General features: G+C 36.1%; 1 protein-coding gene across 2 annotated transcripts in view; it reads left to right on the top strand.

Annotated features, from left to right (window-relative positions):
- The window catches only part of LOC139959541 (dynein beta chain, ciliary-like), a 56676-nt gene that overhangs the window by 1293 nt on the left and 29839 nt on the right, over positions 1–25544 (top strand). Inside the window, exons 2-35 of one of the 2 annotated variants that reach the window (XM_071957246.1) lie at positions 268–630; positions 1200–1393; positions 2220–2409; positions 2850–2949; positions 3333–3544; positions 4260–4493; positions 5240–5407; positions 5957–6073; positions 6683–6951; positions 7670–7684; positions 9094–9162; positions 9444–9570; positions 10164–10454; positions 11268–11477; positions 11860–12045; positions 12412–12558; positions 13078–13332; positions 13698–13867; positions 14792–15014; positions 15661–15777; positions 16052–16138; positions 16602–17003; positions 17469–17714; positions 18091–18315; positions 19019–19110; positions 19645–19771; positions 20248–20400; positions 20650–20883; positions 21587–21879; positions 22184–22340; positions 22940–23044; positions 23745–23902; positions 24262–24400; positions 24932–25297. In XM_071957246.1, the coding sequence (XP_071813347.1) occupies positions 283–630; positions 1200–1393; positions 2220–2409; positions 2850–2949; positions 3333–3544; positions 4260–4493; positions 5240–5407; positions 5957–6073; positions 6683–6951; positions 7670–7684; positions 9094–9162; positions 9444–9570; positions 10164–10454; positions 11268–11477; positions 11860–12045; positions 12412–12558; positions 13078–13332; positions 13698–13867; positions 14792–15014; positions 15661–15777; positions 16052–16138; positions 16602–17003; positions 17469–17714; positions 18091–18315; positions 19019–19110; positions 19645–19771; positions 20248–20400; positions 20650–20883; positions 21587–21879; positions 22184–22340; positions 22940–23044; positions 23745–23902; positions 24262–24400; positions 24932–25297 (6426 nt within the window). In that variant the 5' untranslated portion in view covers positions 268–282. The remainder of the gene's footprint in view (positions 1–267; positions 631–1199; positions 1394–2219; positions 2410–2849; positions 2950–3332; positions 3545–4259; positions 4494–5239; positions 5408–5956; positions 6074–6682; positions 6952–7669; positions 7685–9093; positions 9163–9443; positions 9571–10163; positions 10455–11267; positions 11478–11859; positions 12046–12411; positions 12559–13077; positions 13333–13697; positions 13868–14791; positions 15015–15660; positions 15778–16051; positions 16139–16601; positions 17004–17468; positions 17715–18090; positions 18316–19018; positions 19111–19644; positions 19772–20247; positions 20401–20649; positions 20884–21586; positions 21880–22183; positions 22341–22939; positions 23045–23744; positions 23903–24261; positions 24401–24931; positions 25298–25544) is intronic. The other variant, XM_071957247.1, reaches the window with a different exon arrangement.

Raw genomic sequence — 25544 nt, forward strand, 5'->3', positions numbered from 1 at the left:
AAGAGCACATTTTCGTGGGTAGGAGTAACGTTAGTACGTAGGTTAGAAAACAATTTCCACTAGCAACATTTATAACATTTTGTGTTTACGTTAATAAAATATCTGTTGGCATAACTTTGAAATTCCTATGAGTTAGGGGTGAAATATGTACGTGTTCTTATGTGACATTTATAACATGTATCGATACAGCAACACTAATGATGTACATTATTCAGATTTATAGATTTACAAATAAACATCTTTGCACTTTTTCTCATGCTTTTGCAGGTGACAGAAATCAAGATGACGGAGGCAGTAGATCCAAGAGTAGACTTTATATCAGACTATATCCTAAAGACTTACAAATTGAAGCCAGATAAATGGGCAAAATTTTATGGAGTAGATGAGAACAAAATACTGATCCTTGAGTTTTTAGAGAAAGCTGACAATCCACAGCTAGTGATTTCAGTTACTCCAGCTGGACTGATCACACCATCATATGAATTTCCCACAACGCTGAAACAGAACAAAGCTATTTATTTTGTGAAACGAGGCAAAGAGTCAGTGTCAAAAGACAACTTCAAGAAGAATATAGTATATGGTGATCTTTCATATGCACCACTTGATCAGTTGTCAGCATTAGTTGATGAGGTAAGTTATAGTTGGAATGGCCCATTGTGTTTGTTTCTGTTCGTAGGTCATTCTTTTCATCCCTAATTTATATGTTTCCTTTCTTAAAAAATGTCTTACCTTCATATTCTAATTCATATTTTTGATAAGATTAGAATGACTAAGTAGGAGAATAGGACCTCAGAGACAATAGTATTTAAAGAGCTGAACATTGGTCTTTGTCCATATTTGACTTTTTGGGGTCTTTTTTTTTGTTGGTCTTTATACATATTTCAGTGAAATATCTTATTCTGTAAGTTTCTTGTGATACCAAATTTCTTTATAAATTTTAAATCTGGCCTTGAAGACTGCATCGGAATATACTGCACCACGCATATTTAGGTGCGTTTTCATTTGTTTTTCACCGATAATCACAGGTGATCACAGGTGGAGGAAAATTACCACAGGTTTTTTTTTTGTAAGTGCTGTTACCTCAACTAGTCCATACTTTCAAGGTTAAATCACATTTTTCTTCATTAAATTGATCTTAATCTGTGTTGAATGTCACTATTTCTTGAAGTGTTCCCATTTTTTCCCCATTCTATCCCCAGATTCTTGTACCCCTTTTAGCTAATCCCAGGAACCATGAACAATGGCCAGTCGTTGTCTCTCAAGATGTCTTGAGACACGTTCACAATTTAAAGAGCAGCGTCTACGTCGTAGCTGGACAAGTGAAAGGAAAGACGCTTCTTCCCTTACCTGTTGGTTCAGAAAAAGTTCAAGATGCAACTGAAGTGGAGGAGAAGTATGTCTATACTACATCACATTTTTACATTTTGTACATGTATTTTCTGTAAATGTAATGTAGCTGTTTTTCCTTTCTGAGCTGTTGAAGGTTGATCACAATTGATCGTTTCCCAACTTTGATTGAGACATGTGAATGATGTTTGTTATCATATTGTTTAGAGTCAGTATTTTACGATATTAGACATTTTAGAGAGCTGAGTGTGTTGCAAATTATTGTGTAACAGAAAGTATGATCACTTGTAAAAACAGATTGAAGAAGAAAAGGAACCAAGGTAAAAGTCTCTAACATTTTTTGAAAATGCATAACCTGGTTTCAATGTGTAGAGATTAGTTTGAACGAATTGCATAAGTAATACAGTTGTTAGAACTACAGTCATGGTTCCATTCTAAACTTATGAAAAATGTTTCAAAAGTGGCCAAAATTTGTTCCAGTGTTTATTATACTAATTCCTTTATTGAACTTCCTGATTTAATTTCCTGTCACCATCAAACTAGCTGTAACCCAATTCTTATTGCACAATGTCTTCTGTTTGTTCCTTTTGAATGATTACAAAAACATCAAATTGTGAACAAGGAATAGTATGATTTGTTGTAGTTAGTTGGGTTAAGTTGCCACAACATTGCTAAAAGAGCAAGTTTTTCCCCTTTATGCAGTGTAAGATCTTAATATTTTCATGATTCATGCAAACTCAATAAATCTTTCAAAATCAAGTTTAATCATTAATTTATTCCCTATGAATTCATGATCAATTATTCCTTTTGAGTTGCATTTTGCTATTAATTTTCTCTTCTTACAATGCTAGCATATTTACTTTTGCCCGCAGGAACGATTCCTATGATCGAAGTTTAGTACATGCCATTGAGTCTGTGATCATCGACTGGACTCATCAGATCAAAGACGTCCTTAAACGAGATTCTGCTCAGCCACTCCTTGAAGGTTTGAATCCAGGGCCAAATGTAGAGATTCAGTTTTGGAAGGCCAAGTGTGAAAACTTGGATTGTATTTTCCAACAGGTACAGTGAAAAATCTTCTTGTCTCAGCATATTTGCAAATTTGCCAAAAATGATCTTGATTAAATGTAGAAATCTTTAGAAAAGTTGCAAAAGTGAGCAAGATCAAATGTATTTAATCTACCATCCATCTGATTGATTGTAGTCATTGTACATTCCTTACTTTCAAACTTGTAGAATTATTTCATTCATTAAACTGAATGCACCGTGCTATATGATTTTGCAAATCCTACTCAATAGCACAGTTAAATCTTTTTTTACAGTTTAACCACAACACCACATAATTGTGGTTACGGGGCGCTTGAAAAGCACAGAGAGTGGTGGTTCGTTGGATCATCACTCATGTTTGCAGCTTTGAAATCAGGTGTAAAATCACTTAAACTTAAATCAACCGCTGCAATACGTTCATCTTTTTAACTATCTCTTTGTTCATTGTTTCACAGTTGAGGGATCCCAAAGTACGTAAGATGAAACTGCTGCTTGAGAGAACAGAGAGCAGTTACCTTCCATCTTTCAAAAACATCGAGCGTGACGTCGAAGCCGGTTAGTCTTCATACATTGATGGATGGGAATCTTAATAATAATCATAAATAAATACGTCATTTATATAGCGCTAAATCACAAAAAGTATCAAAGCGCTTCACAATAAACAAAAACGATAAAAATGAAATAAATACAGTGAAAACAATTAATAAACTAATAAAAATAATCCAAAAATAGCAACACAAGAAAGTAAAATACAATAAGAGGTTAAGAAAAAATCTTATATATGTTACAAAAGTTGTGGGAATAGTCAATCTAAACATTCTACTTTTACAAAAGTTACAGATGTACATCTTTCAGACAGTTTTTGTCATCGCTCTACAGTATGTTCTAGGTTATCAACTAATGTCCATACATTTTTTTGTGCTACTTTAACCAAATAGCTTTGACTGAGGCTCAGGATATCTACACCCATCTGAAACCCCTCCAACGGTCCATCGATGACATCGATGAAGTTGAATTCCCAGATCTGATGGATAACATTCCAGCTATGATGCACACTATCTGCCTGATCTGGAGTCATTCAGAGTACTACAACACACCACCAAGGATAATTGTTCTTCTTCAAGAGATTTGCAATGCTCTGATTGCTCAGGTATGCTCTAGTAAATGTTCATTCATGCCAACTTTTTAATTTTTAGGGGAAATATTAAATACTTCATCATAATATGTCACAGATTAGGTGAGATGCTTTGAAGAAACCAGTAAAATTAAATATAATTTCTTACCATTACAAGTAAGAAAACAATGAAAAGCTCTTGCATGGCTATGTTGGTGTTAATTTGGCAACAAAAATCGTGCATCATATTGAATCGCAGAATTAAATAGCAACGTTGGAGTTGCATAACTTAAAAGTATAACACAGGAAATCGTCATTCACTTGTGTATGCACTTGGCAGGCAAATTTCAAAATTCAAACAGTCATGAATCGGACAAATTTGAAGCAAATTTGCAGCTGAAATTTTCACATGTATGCTTACTTCGTGGTGCTCTAATGTAAGGAAGGTGGTAATTTTTGGTAAAGGTCAATTTACGAACATCTCCAAAAGCTGGTGGTTTGACATGTAATGAAATAAAATTGCTGATAGTGTCCATAAGTACATTACAGGAGGCTCTCAGTCCACAAAATATTTTGCCAAAATATGAAGTTTGAAAGACTGACCATTTTACTTGACTTTCAAGCATATGCTAGGACATTGCTGTTAACCTTTAAATGTAAAATTTTGTAATTTATATCACAATATTTTCTTTGTTCCAAGTCCAGTTGCACAAACATTCATGCCTTCCTTTCTTTCACACTGCAATAATAGGGAGTAACATTCCTTGACCCGGGAGAGCTCTTCAAACTAGAGCCCGAGGAAGCTGTCACCAAACTACACTCTGCCGTGAAGGTTCTGAGATTTTTCAAGGAACAGTACGAGGAATACCGTACTAAATTACCAGAATACTTCAAGGATGGCAGGGAACCTATCCTCTGGGAGTTTGCCCAGCCACTGGTCTTTGCAAGATTGGACACATTCACTGAACGTTTGGAAACTCTTGAGGTACTAAGCTTTAGGTTGCAGTCCATATAATGAGTCATTTCTTCAAGCCTTTTAATGTCCAATTGCCTTGAATTCTCAATTTTTTACTAAGAATGCCCATATGGTGGTGTATTTGTGGAAATAGGATGATGTATGTTTGATGTTTCTCACTGTCATTTAGCAATTAAACATAATATTTGAGGTTGTATGTTAAATTGATATCAGACAGAGAGACAGTTCACCCCGAGAGAATGACAAGATACTCATTTGATAAAATTTCAACCACGTGTCCGTTTCTTATATTTCATTCAAAGTGTTTTCTCAAGAAATAAAAATGAGATGTTGTTACACTAAAGAAAGCAAAATGATGTCTGCCCAACAGTCCATACCAAAACAAGAAAACTGTTGATTATATGTAGATTTACAGAGCAGAGATATGCATTGCCACAGTGCTCATGGAATTTCTAAATGGTATTCAGTCTAAACTATTTACATAATGGAATTATCAGTGCTCATTCCAAATATGCTAACCTTAATACTTAAGAAAAAATTACCAAGTGACCTAGACACCATACAAGTATGAAGATGGCTGATTTCCAAGCCTGATGTCGATCAGATATTTCAGTTTTGCATATTACATCTATGGAATAGGCAAGTTTACTTTGTACTGCTTTAATGTTTACACTTGTGTCTCGCTTGCATACCATTTTAAATGTGAGTAACATTTATTTCATTGGCAATGGCCTGTTTATCTTTGATATATTTAGAAACTGTTTGATACCTATGTCGAGTTCCTGAAGCTGGAGAAGACCGAAATGGGAGGCATGAAAGGCAAAATGCTTGGACAGCAAGTTGAAAGAATACACGAAGAATTCTTGGAATGTATAAAAGTCTTCACAGAGAGCCAGTATGATGCCTTAGATCCTATGTGCAAAGTAAGTTCAGAACATAAATCCAGTTTCTTCTGTGTGAAGAAAACATGCCACTAATTATTAAACACAGTCTGGAATGGTAGATGTATCATTTACACATTCATGTTAAAATGAGAAAAAAAATGTTTCATTGAATGTCAGTTCTGTTCAATGATTTAAAATTATAAAGAAAGTTATTAACATAAATCATCCATAATTCTTTACATCTGAAGAATTGTTATGTAGTGTGGTAAAATAGTGGCATTCATTGTGTACTTATAGTAACAATATACTAGAAAGTGTCTGTACATAAAATGCACAGGTAACAAATCTCAGTGGAGGGTAATTGGGTTTACTTTTGCTGCTAAAGAAGGGCTTATGTGTGACCTTTTCTTATCTTTTCAGCATAGCCGATGACCTAGTATAGAGCAATAATAATATCCATTTTGTGATGATATTATTTAACTGTTTTTCAATCCATAACTCCTGCATGAGGTTTGCAGTTACAGATGCACAGAAATTGGCACGACCAAGATTATCCTCTGGTTATTCATGACTGAATTCTCTTTTCAGGAGTTCATCGAGGATTATGACAATTTTGAGAAGAAAGTTTATGATCTCGACAGGAGGCTAGGAGCCATTCTGTGTCAGGGCTTCGAAGACTGCGCTGGTCTAGAATCTGTCTTTAAGGTAATTATAAAATAATTCCAGAAGATTACCAAACTAGGTTGCGTTTCAGATAGTCTTCCCCGTTCAATTTAAAGGATAAAGCGTATCTAAAAGTCTGACATGGACTCTTACACCGACAGCAAAACTTACATGAGTTGAGATATTCCACTTAACCATACAACTCGAACGTTTGACAGTGTGAAAGGGAACGTAGGCCTTCAAATGCAGATCACTAATAGGATTTTGGCCACTTTAGAAATGCAAAGTGGCATTTTTGTTTTAAATATTAAAGTATGCTATTGAAACAAAGCTCACAGTTAGAGGTTCATTTCAAATGCAACTTAACTCTTTTACTGTCAACAAGATGAAAAAAATGTGTTGCATCATACTCACTTCAGGTAAACTTGTGTCTATTAGTCTAAGCTTGGACAAAGACCTTTGAAGTTCACAGGTGTGTGGTAGCTCCTTTACCCCAGAAAATTGAATTACATCATTTGAAACAATTTTGCAGCAATCATGTCATATATTGAATCACATAGAAGCTTGTTATAAATCATGCCTAGATACTTCACTTTGCCATTACTCACTACAAAAGCAGTAAGACAACATTCCCTTCCTCCCATCCACCAGCTACTTGACTGCTACAGCCCTATGCTGGATCGACCTGTCATCATGGAAGACTTTGAACCAAAGTACCCCAAGCTTCTCACCATTTATAACCAAGACCTTGACAATGCCAAGGAGATCTTAGACTTCCAGATGAAAGCCATCGAGGTCACCGAGAGTAAACCACCTCTAAACAAAAATATGCCCGAAGTGGCCGGTGCGTTGAAGTGGTCGCATCAACTCAGGAATAGGTTGACTAAGCCCATGAGCAGTTTCAAGCATGTGGAGCATCCGTAAGTTACTAAATCATACAAACTTGTACGTTAAGTAAATATATAATTTTTTATCAGAGTAAGGCCTTGAACATGCTTGGTTGAAATCTTTGTTTGTAAATACATTTACATTTGTAGTACTATATAATGAAATCTGACAGTGGAAATTATCAATCGGACCACTAGGAATTCACACTGTGGAAAATTTTCAGGCCCTCTAAAATGTTTTTATCACTGGGTCTCCTATTCAAGCTTCAAACTAATGACTAGCAAACCATTACAAACACAAATCAATGGAAGATGTAATGGCATGTCATGATCAATGGTGATGATTTCTAGAGAACTAGGAAACAGACAAACACCTTCAATTGTTTTTTATTCAAGTAAATTGTTTTTTATTCAAGTAAATTGCTTCTTCTTTGGTTCAATGTGGTTGTATGTGGTGTGTTGTTGAAATGGAATCGATAAAATCCTTTTGTAATACACAATTCCATCTGCTGCATTTCTTAAAATAAATAATTTAACATATGCTTAATTTCCTAATGATATCAATTTCATTCTTTCTTTGATTGTTTGCATGACTGTGGATAATGATAATACAGCAAACATTATGAACTGATTTTGGCTATCATCCCTTCTCCAAATTATGATAACTGATATGCATGCCAAATTTCCTTTAAATTATTTCCTATTTCCTTTTAATATTTCTTTGGTTTATTCGATGTCATTTTCTCCTTAGGACGGGCGTGAAAAGGTATATATTAATAAACTGCATGACCGCATGGTCTTGAGGTGTTTGCACAAAAACTTTCAAGTTTTACTAACTAACAACTTTTGAAATGAAGTGTTTCAGTATTTTACTGATTTGTTTTGTTCCTTTTGCCTGAGTTACTCAATTGAGTTACCACTGTTAAGTATTGGATTGTCAGACGTCCAAACCCTACAGTATTGATAGCTTCTATATACATGCTACATTTAAATGTCTTCAGTGCAAATATACACATGAATATCTCTGCTGAGTCTGTTACAAGTTGAATAGCTCTGTCAACAACCTTCTTACACTGAGCACTCATGCTGTTCTTTTGGGTATCAATACTTCCCTGTCCAAGTTATAACAACACAGAGAGCGAATACACAACATGTGGAAATATTTATTACTAATATTTTCTTCAGTCACTGCACAATGTCATTTTTTTTTTACAGTGACTCATGTTACTGGAGTATTATTTAGTCTCCTCCTGATCGAGAGTAATTGGTTTATGCACATTCATTTTCGTTTTCCTTTGGCACCAAATTTTCTTATTTTGGCTGGTTTTTTTTCCATCTTGTTCTTGTTATATTTTATGCTTTCTGAAATGTAGACAGCTTTAGTTTTACTACTATTTTCTCGTTTTGTTTTACTGTCTTGTGGCACATTGTTTTTGAATTCCTGGAGAGACCACAAGTTGTTCGTTTATTTCAGTTTCATTTAAACATTTAGCAACATGGAGGACTTAAATTGGGTTTGCACCCTCATCATGGTGTGAAGTTAATATAACTTCAGTGCCATTGTCCATTTTTTGTTTTATCCTGTTGCATAGATATATATATATATATATATATATATATATATATATATATATATATATATATATATATATATATATATATAATAGAATGTTTGGTTCAGTGGAAAAAGCCTTTAATAGGATTGCTAATTACCATTTTTTTTTTTTAGCAACACTACTAATAATGTCGAAGCATTGCAAAATGAATGAGTAGTTTGTTCAACCTAACTGAATGTAACAGTAGAAGAACTTTTTGGAAAAACAAAAATAACCAAATTTCACTGCCTTACCCACAACTGCAACACTCTACTTAGTAGAGTTATCTAGACTAGCCCTAGCTAGCTGGTATGGTTATAATACTGTCGGATGAGATTGCTAGCTTCCAATTGGAAATAAAGCTCTACTTTCTTTGAGAGAGAAAGAATTGTCCTCAAGTGAAGGTGTTAGTGAGGTGTGCATATTTTAAGATATGAAGCATATCCAACAGTTATTTAAGTTCAATTTAAACTTATATTGTGAAACACAGAGTTTAAGTGATTACTCTAATCTAAAGAATCATCTCTAACATAAAAGTTACTAAATATTTGAAATAATTCTTTTAATGTCCTTGATACAGGATTATGCAGACTGAAGATGCAACAAAAGTATTTGCCAAGTATGAAGAAATGATGGCCCTCCTTTCAAAGTAAGTCATCAGTTATTTATTGCATATTGCTCTCTGTGATCCAAATACTACAAGCCGATCTTAGTACATGGTCTTTCATGACAAATGAATGCCTCTGAATGTAAATATGCAACATCTAAGAAAACAAAAGATGTTAAAGAACTATGAAACAGTGAACATTTGTAATGGTAAAATAACTTTTACTGATGTTTGCCACTATTCTGTGATCATGATACACAAAAAGCTGATGAAATTAGCAACAACTAATTGATATCAACCCCCTTTGTGTACTCATTCTACAGGTATGAGGAGTCTGTCTTCAAGGATTGGATTGAAGTAGTGGATGAAACCTGTCAGGTCAATCTCAATCAAGCCCTAATTATGAGAAATCAAGAAACAAAGCTGATCAGTGTTAACTTTGATCCAAAGGTTTGTATTTGAAAATGTTTTCCAATTCCATATTGTTTCGATAGTGTACATTCTTTACGCTTCATAAGTGGTATTTATAGCATGGTATTTTAGTCGTTTATCTTGCTGACAAACATTGACACAGCAAGGCTGTGAAGAAATACCAGAAAAACCATTTAGCAATTTATTTTCTTTACATACAGGATACATATTATCATTCTCATAAGTGCACATTATGGGCATTAGAGGTAAAAAAAAATGGGGGGATGCTACTGACCATGAGATCAGGTAATAGTTTCAGAACTGGGGCTGCTAATTACATTGCTTCTAATACAGGACATCACATGTAATACATTGCTGCTCAAACAGGGCTGTTGTATCATTTAATAGGAAACTGAAGCAATTGATTTGAGACTACCAGGGTCATGATATCAATACAAGCAAGACATCACAACTTTCATTATTTGGTTGCAAGTATTTAATGAGGGGAGGGCCAAGCATGGTACCTTGGTAGGTCCTGGATGGTGTAAATCTGGCCCTGGTTGCTGCAGTCTGTCCTAAATTCTATAATGTTTAGTTTTTGATATTTACAAAAGAATTTCTTTCTTTTACAGCTGGTAGCTGTGCTGAGAGAGGTCAAGTATCTGTTAATCAGAGGCGAAGAGACGATACCAGATAGCGCCTCCAAGATCTATGAGAAACACGAGACATTGAGAATGTACAATGCCAACTTGGACCTGACGGTAGCGTGGTATAACAAGATCAGAGAGACCGTCCTCGAGGTGGAGTTTCCTCTCATCGAGGGCCAATTGGCAGATATCGACAAGCAACTTGAGAGAGCGGAGAACAACCTGAATTGGAACGGAGATGGAGTCTGGGAATACATCCAAGACACCAGAGATAAAGTAAGCAAACATAGTATAAAACTGGTATCAGAAAATTGCTTTAAATTTGGTGATATTCAGTCCCAGGAGGTAATATTATTATGAAGCCATTGACTTGATTTTGTAATGATGGCTTGATTGATAGTTACTGATAAATTTGTAATAACTTGCTAGATCTAAAACATTCTGTGCTTTAATCGGTTGAATATGTTGCAATGACTGCTGCTAGATCATCTATATCCAATGATTGGGATTTGCAATAATAAATGCAGATCTGTAGTAAAATATAGGTTATAATGATTTGCTAGAGCCATCACCAATGATAGATTAAAGATTTTGATAAATTTGTAGCCAATTATTGGTTGGTATGGAATTCTAGATCCATAACCAGTTATAGCAATTTAAACCATGTACAGACCTGTAGCCAAATTGTAGATCCATAACGATTGTTACTAAGATCTACAGCATATATAGTTGTGCTGCTTGCTAGATCTATAGCCAACGATAGATTGCAATTGAATAATCTATAGCCAACATCTATAGCCAATTCTATAGCCAAATCTATTACCATTGATAAGTCTAAAGCCAATCTATAGCCAATTATTTTTATAATGATTCCTCATCTTTAACTTGTAATCAGGATGTTACGCATGGTTTGCCAATGATAGGCTTGTAAAGACTTAATGTCTATCATGTCTATTGCATACACTGTATCTGTTATAATAGATAAATCGACAAACCATTGGAAGTTAGAGCCCATGGCAAAATGTTCCGTGATGACTATTTTCTGTTATTTTGATATCATTTTGTCGTCAATCACTTAACACTGTGCAGGTCTATGATATCGAAAAGAGGTTGCAGAAGACTAAAGACAACGTGGAGCAAATGAAGAAGATAATGGAAGACTGGTCCAAGTTGCCATTGTTTGAGCGGAAGGAGCTGAAGAACGACGCTCTGTTGTCATTGGACGACAGGGAAGAGAGGCTGAACAAGAGATATGCTGACGTCACAACTTCCGGAGAGAAGATTCACTCGCTGATGAAGGTACAGAAAACAGAAGACTCTTTCTAAGCATCGCTTACCATTTCCAATTTTGCATATAGTAGCAACGTTTGTATTAGTGTCACTGTTCTATTTACTTTTACAAATAGAATAAGAGGTTACACATTTTTGACTCCAGAACAAAGCAAGCTTTTGCAGGTGGATGTGAACTGACGAGCCATGTTTGTTACATTTTCTGTATTGATATATGTTTTCATCCTGAGACTTCAGTATGAAAGTGAATGACTGTAATTTCATATTTTCATATTTTAAGCTGTTTTTTTTTTTTGTAGCAATATCCACTATGTGTGAAAATTGTTACTGAGTATCCTTCCTTGTTTGTCTTGGTTATCATTCCTTTTTTTTCTCTTTTTATTCTTTTCAGGAAAATTTGGAATTATTCAGAGGAGATGCAGGGACGGATACTTGGAAGGCCTATGTTGATTATCTTGATGACATGGTTGTGGACGGGTTCTTTAACTGCATTCAGTGTAGTCTCAACTACATGCTGGAAAACACAGACACGAAAACTTGTAATTCTCCTCTCTTCGAAGCAAGATTAGAATTGCAGGTAAGTCGGTTTGTTGCAAGGTATTGCGTACTTGTAGAATCTTAGCTTTGTCTATAGTTGGGCTTGTCAAACAATCTGATGTGCTAGTTCCAGTCAGTGTGCAGGAAATAAGTTAAGTGTTCATGTTTTGTGTAGGAATTTTTGAGGATAAGTATTTAATGTTTTTTATTCATTGTGTGCAGTGAATAATTTATTGTTCAAATGTTGTATAGCAGTCTTGAGCAGTTCCAACCAGAGTGCAGGGAGTAAGTTTAGTGTTCACATTTTGTGTAGGACTTTTTGAGTATCAAATAAGTATCTAACATTATTTGTTTGTGTTTTCACTACTTCCATTCACACATCAGTTTGCCCATGGTCTCTTCACAGCTGCCTGACATGGTATTCAATCCGTCACTAGACTATGGAGCTTCGGATGGCTTCTATGATTTGGTGGAAATGTTAGTCAGTGATATCTACAAAATGGCTTCCCTTGTCAAGAGATTGGCTCAACATAATGAGGTTGAACACTACCAGGTATAAGCATTTTTATTACTCTTGAAATGTTAGTGGATCGAAGACATATAGAACCAACCATAGTGCTAGCATGCATTACTACAGCAAGTTGATTTCCTGTCAGGCATCAACAACCCTCCCCCCTTCTACCAATCAAATACTTGTGATATCTTGTCCCCCTACCATTCGTTTCTCCTCCCTTGAGTACAATAATGTAACTGCTATTAATATTGCACAGTCATATTTTACACATTTACTCATTTTTCCTTACATCACATTATGTTACATCAAACCCCAGGTATCTTGCACAGGGAAGATATCAGTAGTCCAAACATGTTACAAACTACTACCCTCAAAAAATGATCGAGCCTACACATTACAAATCCTTTCATAAACATGGGAAGAAGAAAAATTATAGTTTTTGCAATAATCCACCCATTTCTATGTTTTCTCTACTCTTACATGTTTTCTTAAATTAAAATAAAATAAAATAAATGAAAATAATTTTAAAAAAATAAATAAAATTAAAATACTTTTTAGGCGGACTTGGAGGAGATGGTGGAACTGACAGAGATGAGACAGGAGCTCATGGACAGGGTCCAGACGATCATGAACAAAGCCCAGGAGTATCGTAACTCATTCGACAACTACGCCTACCTCTGGGTGGACGACCGTAAGGAGTTCATGAGACAGTTCTTACTCTACAATCACGTCCTGACCACCGAAGAAATAGAAGCTCATGCGGAGGACGGTGTTCCAGAATCGCCACCGACTTTAGATCAGTTCAAGGAACAGGTACGTGAATGCTTGTACAGGGACGTTCATCATTGCGCAAAAATTGTTTGTGGCTATTATATCATGAGTTTAAAACTAAATTGAAAGCAATGGCTTAGACTTGTTAGAAAGAATGTAAAATACAAGTAAAAGATCACAATCTTTAAATCTCCTACAAGTGTTAGGATTGAAAAAGCCACCTAAATATTTGAGAATTTGATTATGATGTCCCTGTGATTTTTTCCTCATGTGGAATTGCTAGACATGATTCTGTTTCATGTCTGGATAATGTCTAATTGTTTGCATGCCATAACCATGGACGGTAATCATTTATTCGCTGCATTATTCCTTGTTCTACGTCTTCACCCATCTAACTCTCACGCTAGGTTGATACGTACGAGAAGATCTACTCTGAAGTGGATGAAATCGATGCCGTCCAAAGATTTGACAGCTGGTTCCGAGTGGATGGGAAACCTTTCAAGCAAGCTCTGCTGAATATCATCAAGAAATGGAGCTTTATGTTCAAGCAACATCTTATTGACCATGTCACCAACAGGTACAAATATAAAGTTGCAGTATGTAAATCAAACACTTTCTAGCAGCGGTGAAGTAATGAGTCATTAGTTACACGTCAAAGTGAAGATATTTGGACTTGAATTATTATTTCATGATAACAGGTGTGGAAAAATTCAGGCAACAATTTTCAAAAGGAAAATTAGCTGAGTTGGGGAAAAAAAGTCTTCTTGTTTCTTCCCATTTTTTGCCAATAAAATTTCATTTGGTGTCTTTAAGGATTCCTATTGCATATGAGACATGGAAGGGAGTGAGGATAATTTTTTAACCATTCTGGTTGCTGTGGAGTTGTCAAAGTACAGTTACCCTACAAGGGAAATAAGCTAAGTCTTAACAGCCAGTGTTTCATGATATAAGTGAATTCATCATGGTACAATGGGGCTTTGCAGTATTTCAAAAGAGGGCCCTGCCATATCAGTATGATGTGCTTGATTTTTGTAAGCTACAGTTTAACAATCTCTGGCTCTGTTTTAAAGGGTAACACGATTGGGTGAAAGCGCTCACAAGCTACAAATACCTGATGAACCTGCTTATTGATGTGCTGCATGATTGGCTTAAGCATGATTCCACTTGTGTTGTTTAGCCAAATGAAAAAAAAATTCTTTGGTAAGAGCATGTTAACATCTTAAACTGTAAGCTTGACTTGGAAGTTCGAAATAATATGTTTCAAAAGATCTCTATTTCAATAATTACGAACAAAATTACATATACCAATGGTGATCGAATCATCTTACAGCTTGTCAAGTCTTGTGGAACTACTGTAGGTAGGACCAATATGATAGCGTCCTCTGTTGTTTGGGTAGGGACTGAAAAATCATCTCTGGCATATCGATTCTTTCTATAGCTCAACATGCATTACCTAACACTGAAAACCCTTTCATTTACCATATTTTCATTTTCCCCTCAGTCTGAGCGAACTCCAAGAGTTCATCAAGTTGGCCAATGCTGGCCTGGGTGTTACAGTAGAGGAAGGCGACTACAACGGCTTAGTCGACGTGATGGGTCACCTCCTCGCGGTCAAGGAGAGGCAGTCCGCCACGGATGAGATGTTTGAGCCGCTGAAGCAGACCATCGAACTTCTCAAGACATACGACCAGGAGATGTCTGAAGAGGTTCACACGCAATTACAGGTCAGGATTAGCACTCAGTCTGATAACATCTTTTCATGAAAGGGACATTTTCAAGCATGGTATTAAACAGAACTTTCAAGTCATGCATTAGACAGGGATGTTTGCGAGAAACATATTAGAAGATCAACAAGGAGAATCACAAGTCCAAGTTCCATTTGCTTTGTTGCTGACAAGAACATTTTTTATGAACAGTTTTTCCTTCTCTGTGACATTTTGAAACCCACTCAAAAGGTTGAAGATGTTAGATCTTATAAATCGTAGCTCCACTGATTTATTTGGGTTCATTCTAATTTATGTAATGCAGCAATCACTTTGACAGCAGTTTATCTCTCATAGATTATGAGAAATCGTTTAAATTTACCTCATGGTAAACCTTGCTAAAATTGCATGTTACTCTACTCTTTATTTTTTGTCTTGTTTAGAATTGTGCCATTTTCTTCCATATTACTATAGGCAGATTCTCAATTTATCAAACCGTAAATTGATGTGTCGTCAAGTTTTTCAATTCCAAACTGTTACCAAACTTTGCTGGTTCACTCATTAAATTAATAAATTGAAGAAGCATTTGTAAGATATGTATTTATGTTTTTCAAATTCTGTTTCTAGCATAAATCTTTCATTTGTTTTATTTTGCTTCCCATTGCAGGAACTACCAGAACAGTGGAACAACTCAAAGAAGATATCCATCACTGTTAAACAACAGGTTGCACCACTGCAGGCTAACGAAGTCTCCATCATCAGGAAGAAATGTATCACATTTGATGTAAGTATTCCTTTCTTTAAGATAAACTCCTTTTGGTTTTGCGTTTTTTTTCTTTCTTCAATATTTTCACCAGACCTACAATGACAATATGAAGAGCTCTTGCTATTATTCAGCAAACTATAAACAATGTCAGGATGAGTGAAAGTAATAATGATGCTAACTCCATTTGTTGGTATTTTAATGTCTTGTCCAAAACCTTTTGCACAATTCATTTATGTAAAGAATAGGTAATCCTTGAGTATTAAATGGTTTTTGTCATTGGTCTGTTTTACAGGTTCAACAGCATGAGTTCCGAGAGAGATTCAGGAAGGAGGCACCTTTCATCTACACTTTCGAAGGACCCTACAATGCCCTTGACAAAGTATGTCACTTATGTAATACATTTCTGTTTTATTGCCGATGGAACCAAATCTTCCTTAAATAATAATTTAGTGTTTAGATTATCTATAGCAATTGACAGGATTAAAATATTGAGTGTGCTATCTCTTCTGTGTACAGAGATTGCTATAAAACCGTTGCATTTATGTAGCAGTTTGACCAGTTTGAATAACATTTTGAATCGCTGTACCAGGTAAAAGAAAATTCCCATATCTGAGATGATTTGCTATGGTCCAAATTAAAAGAAATATTGAGTTGCACCGTCTTCTTAATTGTTAATTATACTTCCTTGTGACTAATCTGCAATGTTTCAGAGAACCTTTGACATGGAGACTGATATGCTGTAATTCACTCATCTGCGATGATCAGATTATCAGTTCAAAAATATATTTAGCCACAAAAGCTTTGATTTTGCTGTTTTTTGTTTTGTTTAAATTTAATTGCAGTGTCATAGAGAAATCTTTGACATGGAGACAGAGATGGCAGCTCTGAAGGAATCGGCAGGTCTCTTTGAGGTCAACCTGCCCGATTACAAGCAGCTGAAGGCTTGCCGCAGGGAGGTGCGGCTCCTCAAGGTCCTGTGGGATGTGATCTTCCTGGTGAGGTCCAGCATCGAAGACTGGAAGACCACCGCCTGGCTAGAGATCAACGTGGAACAAATGGAGATGGATTGCAAGAAGTTTGCCAAAGACATCCGTAGTTTGGACAAGGAGATGAGAGCCTGGGACGCGTACAACGGCGTAGACGCTACCGTCAAGAACATGCTCACCTCCCTCAGAGCCGTGTCTGAACTGCAGAACCCAGCCATCAGAGACAGGCATTGGCAGCAACTCATGCAAGCCACATCGGTACAAACAATAATAAATGAATTGATTCTCTTTGGAATGTATTTTTTTCCTGGCGGGGGAGGTGGGGCAGAGGTGTGGGGAGGGGTCAGAAATAATGCAGAATAAAGCTAGAATAATCCCTTGGTGTGGTTATTGAGAGGGAGGGGGAGATGGAGAGGGAATCTTTACCAGTTCATATTTGTTTTTAGTATTAATCATAACATCAGGGTTATATTAGAGATATACATTTTGATACAATTTTAGCTGGTGTCCTTTACGTATTTTTTGATAACTCTTATAAGCTTTTTGATTCGAGTCAGGATGAATCTCTTCCTGATTAGGAATAAATAGGATTATGATTCCTGATGAGGATCTTGCTGATTGCCAAAATTTTAGATTAGTAAGTTACTCAATTCACTTCATATTCTGTCCAAGTCATCCTCCAATTACCAAGCCTATTTCTGACTTTGCTTTGAAACTTTACAGGTCAGATTCGTTATGGACGAAGACACCACGCTGGCAGATCTCTTGGCTCTTAACCTTCACGAATTTGAAGACGAGGTCAGAAACATTGTCGACAAAGCGGTCAAGGAAATGAGCATGGAGAAGGTACTGAAGGAGTTGGACAATACCTGGTCGGTGATGGAATTTGAATATGAGAGACATGCGAGGACCGGTATCTGCAATCTGAAGTCCAGCGAGGAATTGATTGAGACCCTGGAAGAAAACCAGGTAACTATTTAACTGCTTGAAATTAACCTCATTGTCTGTAATCTGCATGATTGGTATCATCGCTTGCAAAATTGTAAAATTGAATAACTCTGGTTTGAACCTGCAGATTGATCTACAGTGGCATACTATGCAGTCTTTGAGATATTTTAACTTTATAAGTGTGTCAAGCGCAGTATGATTTTCATTACCTACTGGGTCATTCTCGTAAAAAATGGTGCAATGTTTGGTTTAATGAAGTCACTCCGATTACATGCGAACTGTTATTCAAGATACAATTGTTTTTTTTTTTTCAATGTTTGCTCTAATCTAAACATTGTATCAATTTTTAAAACCTAATGTAAAAACTTTATGGTTTTTTTTATCCTTGTCCTAATAGGTACAACTGCAAAATTTGATGACATCCAAATACATTGCACATTTCCTGGAGGAGGTTTCTGGCTGGCAGAAGAAATTATCCACTGCTGACTCTGTCATCAGTATCCTCTTTGAGGTACAGAGGACGTGGTCCCATCTGGAGAGTATCTTCATCGGTTCGGAAGATATCAGGAAACAGCTGCCGGAAGACTCCAAGCGATTTGATAGCATCGATTCAGATTTTAAGGTCGGTGAACTCGCTCTCCTTGTAACCTGGAGGAACTTTCCTTCATTTAGTTCTTTGAACATTGTGTCTGTAACACCTGTTTTGGGCTTGTGAAAGTCTTGTAGGCCGAGAAATGGGTTTCATTTAATACAGATGATATGATGGCTCAGGCCTGGATTAAAGAGAAAAGATGTCAATTTTCCTTGAGTAATCTACTTTCTGGTTTCAAGTTGCTCAAATGGTTAACTTTTCTTGCCTGGTTGATGCACATGGAGGTGTGCACCTTCAATGCTATCACTGTAAATAGACTGGGTTTTTTATCAGTCAGATTTAGAGGGTAACTTTTTTCTCATTGGAGAAGAGATTTTAGTTTCTTAGATAACCTGATGACTATTTATCATTCAGACCATCCTTCTGAATTACAATTCTAAATGTCTCTTCCACTAGAGATAATTATTTTGCCCATATGTGACATAATCTCTCCATTTCTCATGTTTCATTTCTCATGTTTGTGTGCCAAGTTAAGGTTGTTATGAGTGAAATATTCTATCCTCCTGGTTTTACTCTTATCACTCCAGTAAATATTACACAAAAAATAGACAAACTGGAACAGAGAAATACATTGTTATTATTATCAAGTTTATAGGATTAATGTACATACTCATCTATGGTTTCATTTTTGATGAGTTTTTTGTATTTCTTTTGATGTTTTTGATTGTTTTAGGAACTGATGGCTGATGCTGAGAAGACTCCAAATGTTGTCGAGGCAACCAACAAGCCAGGTCTATACGATAAACTGGAAGAGCTACAAATAAGGTGAGACATAATATAACACAAATCATATTTATATCTAGTAATTAATACCTTTATGCATAAGAAGGAATCAATTTGTGACGGGGAGTAAAGTGTGTAAGGAATCATAGTAACGTTGTCGTACTTATACCCCCATCAAAAAATAAAGAACCGGGAACAAGCTGGTGACTCATGTTATATCACAGGCTTGATGAAAACCTCCCTTGTTGTCATTTCCTGTGTTTCATTTAACACTTTCCATCAGCTGTGCATAACATATGAGTTCTACACATAAGGAAAAATAAGTAAACATGAGGACGCAATTGTATCTTTAGCTTAATGCTTGTTTTGAAAGAAAAGCTAGAAATATGATCACCTACCTGATTTTTTTGAAGGGATCTAAAATAACTGAATTCTGCAGCAAAAAATGACAGGATGATTGTTTCCATAAGAACAATCACTCTAAACTCCTGATGATTTTGTAGTTGAAATACTATGCTCTTGCCCAAAAGGTTCATCCTTTCACTTTTCCGTTCTTTTCTTTCTTCCTTCATCTAGTTTGACTGTTTGTGAGAAGGCCTTAGCAGAATACTTGGAGACCAAGAGGCTCGCCTTCCCAAGGTTCTACTTTGTGTCGTCTGCCGATTTATTGGATATCTTGTCCAATGGCAACAACCCAAGCCTGGTGAGTCATCACCGTCTGGTTTTTATCTGTAATATAAACATCTCACGTCATGCAAAAGTCGTTCAACGTAGAATAATAATTACATAATTTTGTTAGTTTCTCCCTTTATATCACAACATTCGATGTAAACAACTAACCATATGCTGGATCCTTTAAACTTGATTAAAATCCTTTACTTCCACTGAAAACATACTAATTTCAAACAGAGCTATAATTAATAATATGAAAAGTTTACTGTACTAACGGTTATAGTTTGACATCGTTATCAACCATATATGGAAAGCGAAGGAGACCTGGTAAATAGCCCAGATAATCCAGACTTTCCATTATATACACAGTGTCCATCCACAATAGGTCTTTACCATTTTAATGAACCTTTGTACCTTGATGCCAGAGAATTTTTTGTTTTCCAGACTGATAAATGTCATAAAGATATCTCTTTGTAACACTTTTTTTTTTTTTCCTCTCAACTCTAGGTCCAGAAACATTTGTCCAAGTTGTTTGACAACATGGCCAAGCTAGAATTCACCAAAGACGATGATGATAACGACACTAAGGATGCTCTGGGAATGTACAGCAAGGAAGGAGAGTATGTTGATTTCGACGAAACCTGTGAATGTTCCGGCCAGGTAAGAATAATCACTGTTAGGAAATTTTTGAAATAGCTGTTCATTTCAGTCGTGAAGAAAACCTGGAATAAGGTGACAGTAATAAATTTTGCTCTAGGAAAAGCAAAAGTGTGAGAGGCGATGTAACACAGGACTTTGTTTGTGATGTCATTTTGGCATTTAGGAAGAGGTTTGACTGAACCATCTGATGCAAAGGGCGAGAGATATAACTAAATTAATCAATGTAGTATGTTTATCTTTGGCCTCTAGGTTGAAGTTTGGCTGAATCGTCTCATGGACAGTATGAGAGCTACGGTGAGAGCCTCCTTCTCTGATGCAGTGGTCGGCTATGAAGAGAAGCCTCGCGAGCAGTGGTTGTATGACTACCCTGCTCAGGTCAGTCTTGCGTCTACCCAAGTCTGGTGGACCACCGAAGTCAACATAGCCTTTGCACGTCTGGAAGAGGGTCACGAAAACGCCATGAAAGATTACAACAAGAAACAGGTTAGGTTTTCATAACTCATAATTAAATCATTTATATTTCATTTCATTTTGTTTGTTTGGTGTTGTGTGTTCATGCATTACCAAGTTTGTTATTATTGTTACTCAGTGACCTCTTGGTAACTTTAGGATTTTTTTTTTTTTTCGTTTCTTGTTTTGTTCAGTACACTTATTTTGGTTGTACTTTTATCCTTTATTTCCCTCTTAAACTATTTGGTTATCTTATTTGCACCTGGTAGCTACAATATGTTGTAGCGAATCGTAAAACCCCGCTTTATCCCAGCAGTGCAAAAGAATACTGCAAATCACAATCGTCACATACAGAGCCTCACTAATATGAATATTTGAAAGCAATCACTTACGGTCGCAGAATTCTTTTGTGTGGTTTCTTGCCATTGCACCTTCAAACTAGTTTGCTAGCTTCAACTGGTGCATGTTTTGTATAAGTATTGTGAACCCTGCAAAAATGTCCAGATCTCTTTCATCAAGTGAAGGAAAGTGTATCATCTTTTTCATCTTCTACCTCATTCTTTGTTAAGAAAATCTCTCTTTTTATAATATTCTTAATTCCAGACAAAAGTCTGTACAGTCAATGTCGAGGTTGTCGTAGCTCTGTGAAATAGTCTTCTTTAAAATGTGACTTGATTTATCATGTTCATTTCCCTTCATAAGTTTATGATATTTTATCTCTGTCACAAATGTATAGATCCTACAGTTGAACACCCTGATCGGCCTCCTGGTGGGTAACCTGAGCAAGGGAGATCGTCAGAAGATCATGACCATCTGTACCATCGACGTCCACGCAAGAGACGTGGTGGCCAAGATGATCACCATGAAGATAGATAACTCCCAGGCCTTTCAGTGGCTCTGTCAGCTGAGACACAGATGGGATGACGAAGCCAAACACTGTTTCGCAAACATCTGCGACGCTCAGTTCAAGTATTCCTACGAATATCTTGGAAATACACCACGTCTCGTCATCACACCCCTTACTGACAGGTACGTACCCAGAACGGTAACAAATTTGAATAAAAAGAAAGTAAAGACATCGCTCAGTGATGGAGTTTTGTCTTAGCAAAGATCTTGACTCCCAAGTTAAATTGCCATATTTGTCTCTCTGAATTGAACCCTATATTCCTCTTATGCTTACTCATCTGCCTAACCATTTTTGAAGGAGATAGAAAATTCCTTGTTTTTGAATGAGACAGCAGAATGTTTACCGCTTTCATAATTGTTGTTCAATTTCTGAGCATGGTTTTTCGCTTAATATGAATTTTTTTTAATGATATTTCATTTTTTTTAGATGTTACATCACCCTCACCCAATCACTTCATCTGACCATGAGCGGCGCCCCGGCAGGTCCTGCTGGAACTGGGAAAACAGAAACCACCAAAGATTTAGGCCGTGCACTTGGTATTCAAGTCTATGTCTTCAATTGCTCTGAGCAGATGGATTACAAGGTATCTTGGAATTATTCTCTTCAAGTTAATACTTCATATTTCTGTTCATATTTGTCCTGATTTTGTGCATCAAATAGTATGGTACTTCATTATCTTTAACATTTTATTGCTGTGTTGTGATACATACAACATTTCCATTGTAGTTTTCTTTACGAGCAGTTATGGCTACTTCTACACAGAACTTTTTATGTCAATATTCACATTGTGGCAACTGCCCCTCCAAAAAAACAGAGATAAAAATTTTAGTATTTTTTTGTTGCACATATTAAAGTATTGAATTCTTGTTGTGGATAAAAAAGAAATAATTTTGAACTTTCATATCCACTTAAATATTTGTCTTTGTGGCAAGGAAACTGTAAATCAAGTAAACAGATTGACATTTGACATTGTGGAAACGTCATCAGAAGAATGTAGCAGATTATTTTATCTTCTGCTAAAATTGTAATAATGCAAAATCTACAAAGTAAAACAAACAAATATTACTCATCATGGTCAGTGAACCTATATTACCTATATTACGTATTACCTATATTACCTATTATGTATATAAACTATTAACTATTACCTATATTAACTATTCTCTGTATTTTATCTGACAGTCTTGTGGTAACATCTACAAAGGTCTAGCTCAGACAGGTGCATGGGGTTGTTTTGATGAATTCAACCGAATCTCAGTAGAAGTCTTGTCAGTGGTTGCTGTCCAGGTGAGTTTGTAAACTATTAACTTGAAATTGACTGTGTCTGCTTTCACATTCCCAAATCGATTGTTACATATTGTACTTGTAGTCCCTTCAGCGATTTGTCATCCTACTAAAACAAATTATGAATTCCAATTTCCTTTGGAGACCCACATACTTTCTCTCAACTTTTTTAGACTCAAGCTGTGTTTGATTTTAAGCCCAAAATAAATCATTGATTTGCAAATTATCAAGCCAAATTAAATACTGGCAGGAGATTATAGTTTGCTCATGAAATACTGCTAGTCCCTCCAAAAGGTTTTCATCCTAGACAAGCAAACATACATATTAAAATTTCAGTTCTTTGAGAGTTGCATAGGTTACCTTTTCTCAAATTTTTGTTTGAGACCCACAACTTTTCTCAAATTGCTCAGTTAATCTAAAGTTAAATTACATCATTGCTGTACAAATATCAAGCGACACCAGCATTTGTGCAGAACAGAGCACCAGTCACTTGATAGCAGAACTTACGGATCTCAAACAAAGAGCAAGAAACGTTTAAGATAATTTTAACAAAGTATACACATCTTTTTTCCAGATTTTTTTAGACACAAGCAGCATTTTTGATCACCAATATAAGACTGAATGAAACAATTTGCATAGAAATTGATTCAATTATTGTTTCGTGAACTAATAAACATCCTATAATTGTGGTTTTTAATATCAGGTGAAAACTGTTCAGGATGCAGTGAGAGACAAGAAGAAGAGATTCAACTTCCAAGGGGTGGAAATCAACCTGGTTCCCACCGTAGGTATCTTCATCACCATGAACCCAGGTTATGCTGGCAGAACTGAACTGCCAGAGAACCTCAAGGCTCTCTTCAGGTAAACATCATCGTTTATATTCCACTTTTGTCCCAATTTTGGTTGAATTCTACAAAATTGAAAATAACTTGCTTTGCCTTAGCCAGTATTTTTTAATTTTTTTACAGTACTGTTATTATGGTGGTAACAAACAAGGTTACTTCGCACAAAGTCTGTACCATATATTGCTTTCTGTTTGTCAGTTGTACTTTTCACTTTTCAAAGTAAAGGATTTCAATCAATTTTCAGCCTTGAGATTTTCAATTTTCAATTGTTGTTTTCATGAAGACGGTGTGGGTATATCATTTGAGAACTTTGCGACCTCAATATTTTGAATGAGTTTTTCCTTCTTTAATTTACCCCTGTATTTTCTCTTGCAGACCATGTGCCATGGTTGTTCCTGATTTTGAACTGATTTGTGAAATTATGTTGGTGGCTGAGGGTTTCTTGGATGCTAGACTTTTAGCCAGAAAGTTCATTACCCTGTACACACTCTGTAAAGAATTGCTGTCCAAACAGGTAAAGTTTACCGTGGTCTATCCCATTCTTAAATCACACGATTATACCAAATATATATAAGGGCATCTGAACATTGTAGGTATAGCCATCTATAAATAGCACCGAATATTTTCAACTCCAGCAGTGATGAAGGGTTTCAAGATAAGTAAGCAATCATTGTATTCTGTGTTTTCTGTTTCCCATATGTGGTCATGCATTAAAAATAAATAGTAAGTAGTAGAATTATATAATAGTAGTGAGATTAATATTGCTAAAAGATGTCACTTTTGGCAATACTTTAAATATACTGATATTAAAATATGAAAAGAGCAGAAATGAAATTTATTATGAAAAATGTTCCACTTCTATACATAATCTGCTCTTTATACCCGTTTGTTCGAAAGATCTACTGCACATTATATGTAATTGTAGAGATGCAGCAAACATTTTATTCATATTGGCTGTTTCATGTGATGAACAACATTTTGATAATATTAGTGGTGACACACTTTTTTAATGGTGTTTACAAATATGCTTTTATTATTCTCTCAGGACCACTACGATTGGGGTTTGAGGGCCATCAAGTCCGTCCTCGTGGTTGCGGGATCTCTGAAGAGGGGCGACCCAGACAGACCAGAGGACCAAGTTCTGATGAGAGCCCTGCGTGATTTCAACGTTCCAAAGATCGTCACCGACGACACGCCTGTATTCCTGGGCCTGATTGGGGATCTCTTCCCAGCTCTGGACGTACCTCGTCGACGCTCCCCAGACTTTGAAAAGGTGGTGAAGCAGTCGACATTGGACTTGAAGCTTCAAGCAGAGGACAGCTTCATCCTGAAGGTGGTTCAACTGGAGGAGCTCTTAGCCGTCCGACATTCAGTGTTTGTGATTGGTAATGCAGGCACAGGAAAGTCTCAGGTTAGTAGAATAGTAGTATCATGTAGTAGGTTAAAGAATAATGTAAAATAGGATATCTTCCATTGTCATAGAGAAAATCATGTGTCAACTGTGACATCACCAAAGAGGTTTAAGCAGGGTACATGTATCATCCTAGAACCGAATAATTGTAAACCTTCACACACCAGGGAATAATTTATTGTTCAAATTTTGTGTAGCATTTTTATCTGTAAAGTACTATGCTTTTTTCTGTGTTGTCATAATTTCA

This window comes from Apostichopus japonicus, chromosome 19, assembly GCF_037975245.1.
Source record: "Apostichopus japonicus isolate 1M-3 chromosome 19, ASM3797524v1, whole genome shotgun sequence".
Classification (NCBI taxonomy): Eukaryota; Metazoa; Echinodermata; class Holothuroidea; order Aspidochirotida; family Stichopodidae; genus Apostichopus; species Apostichopus japonicus.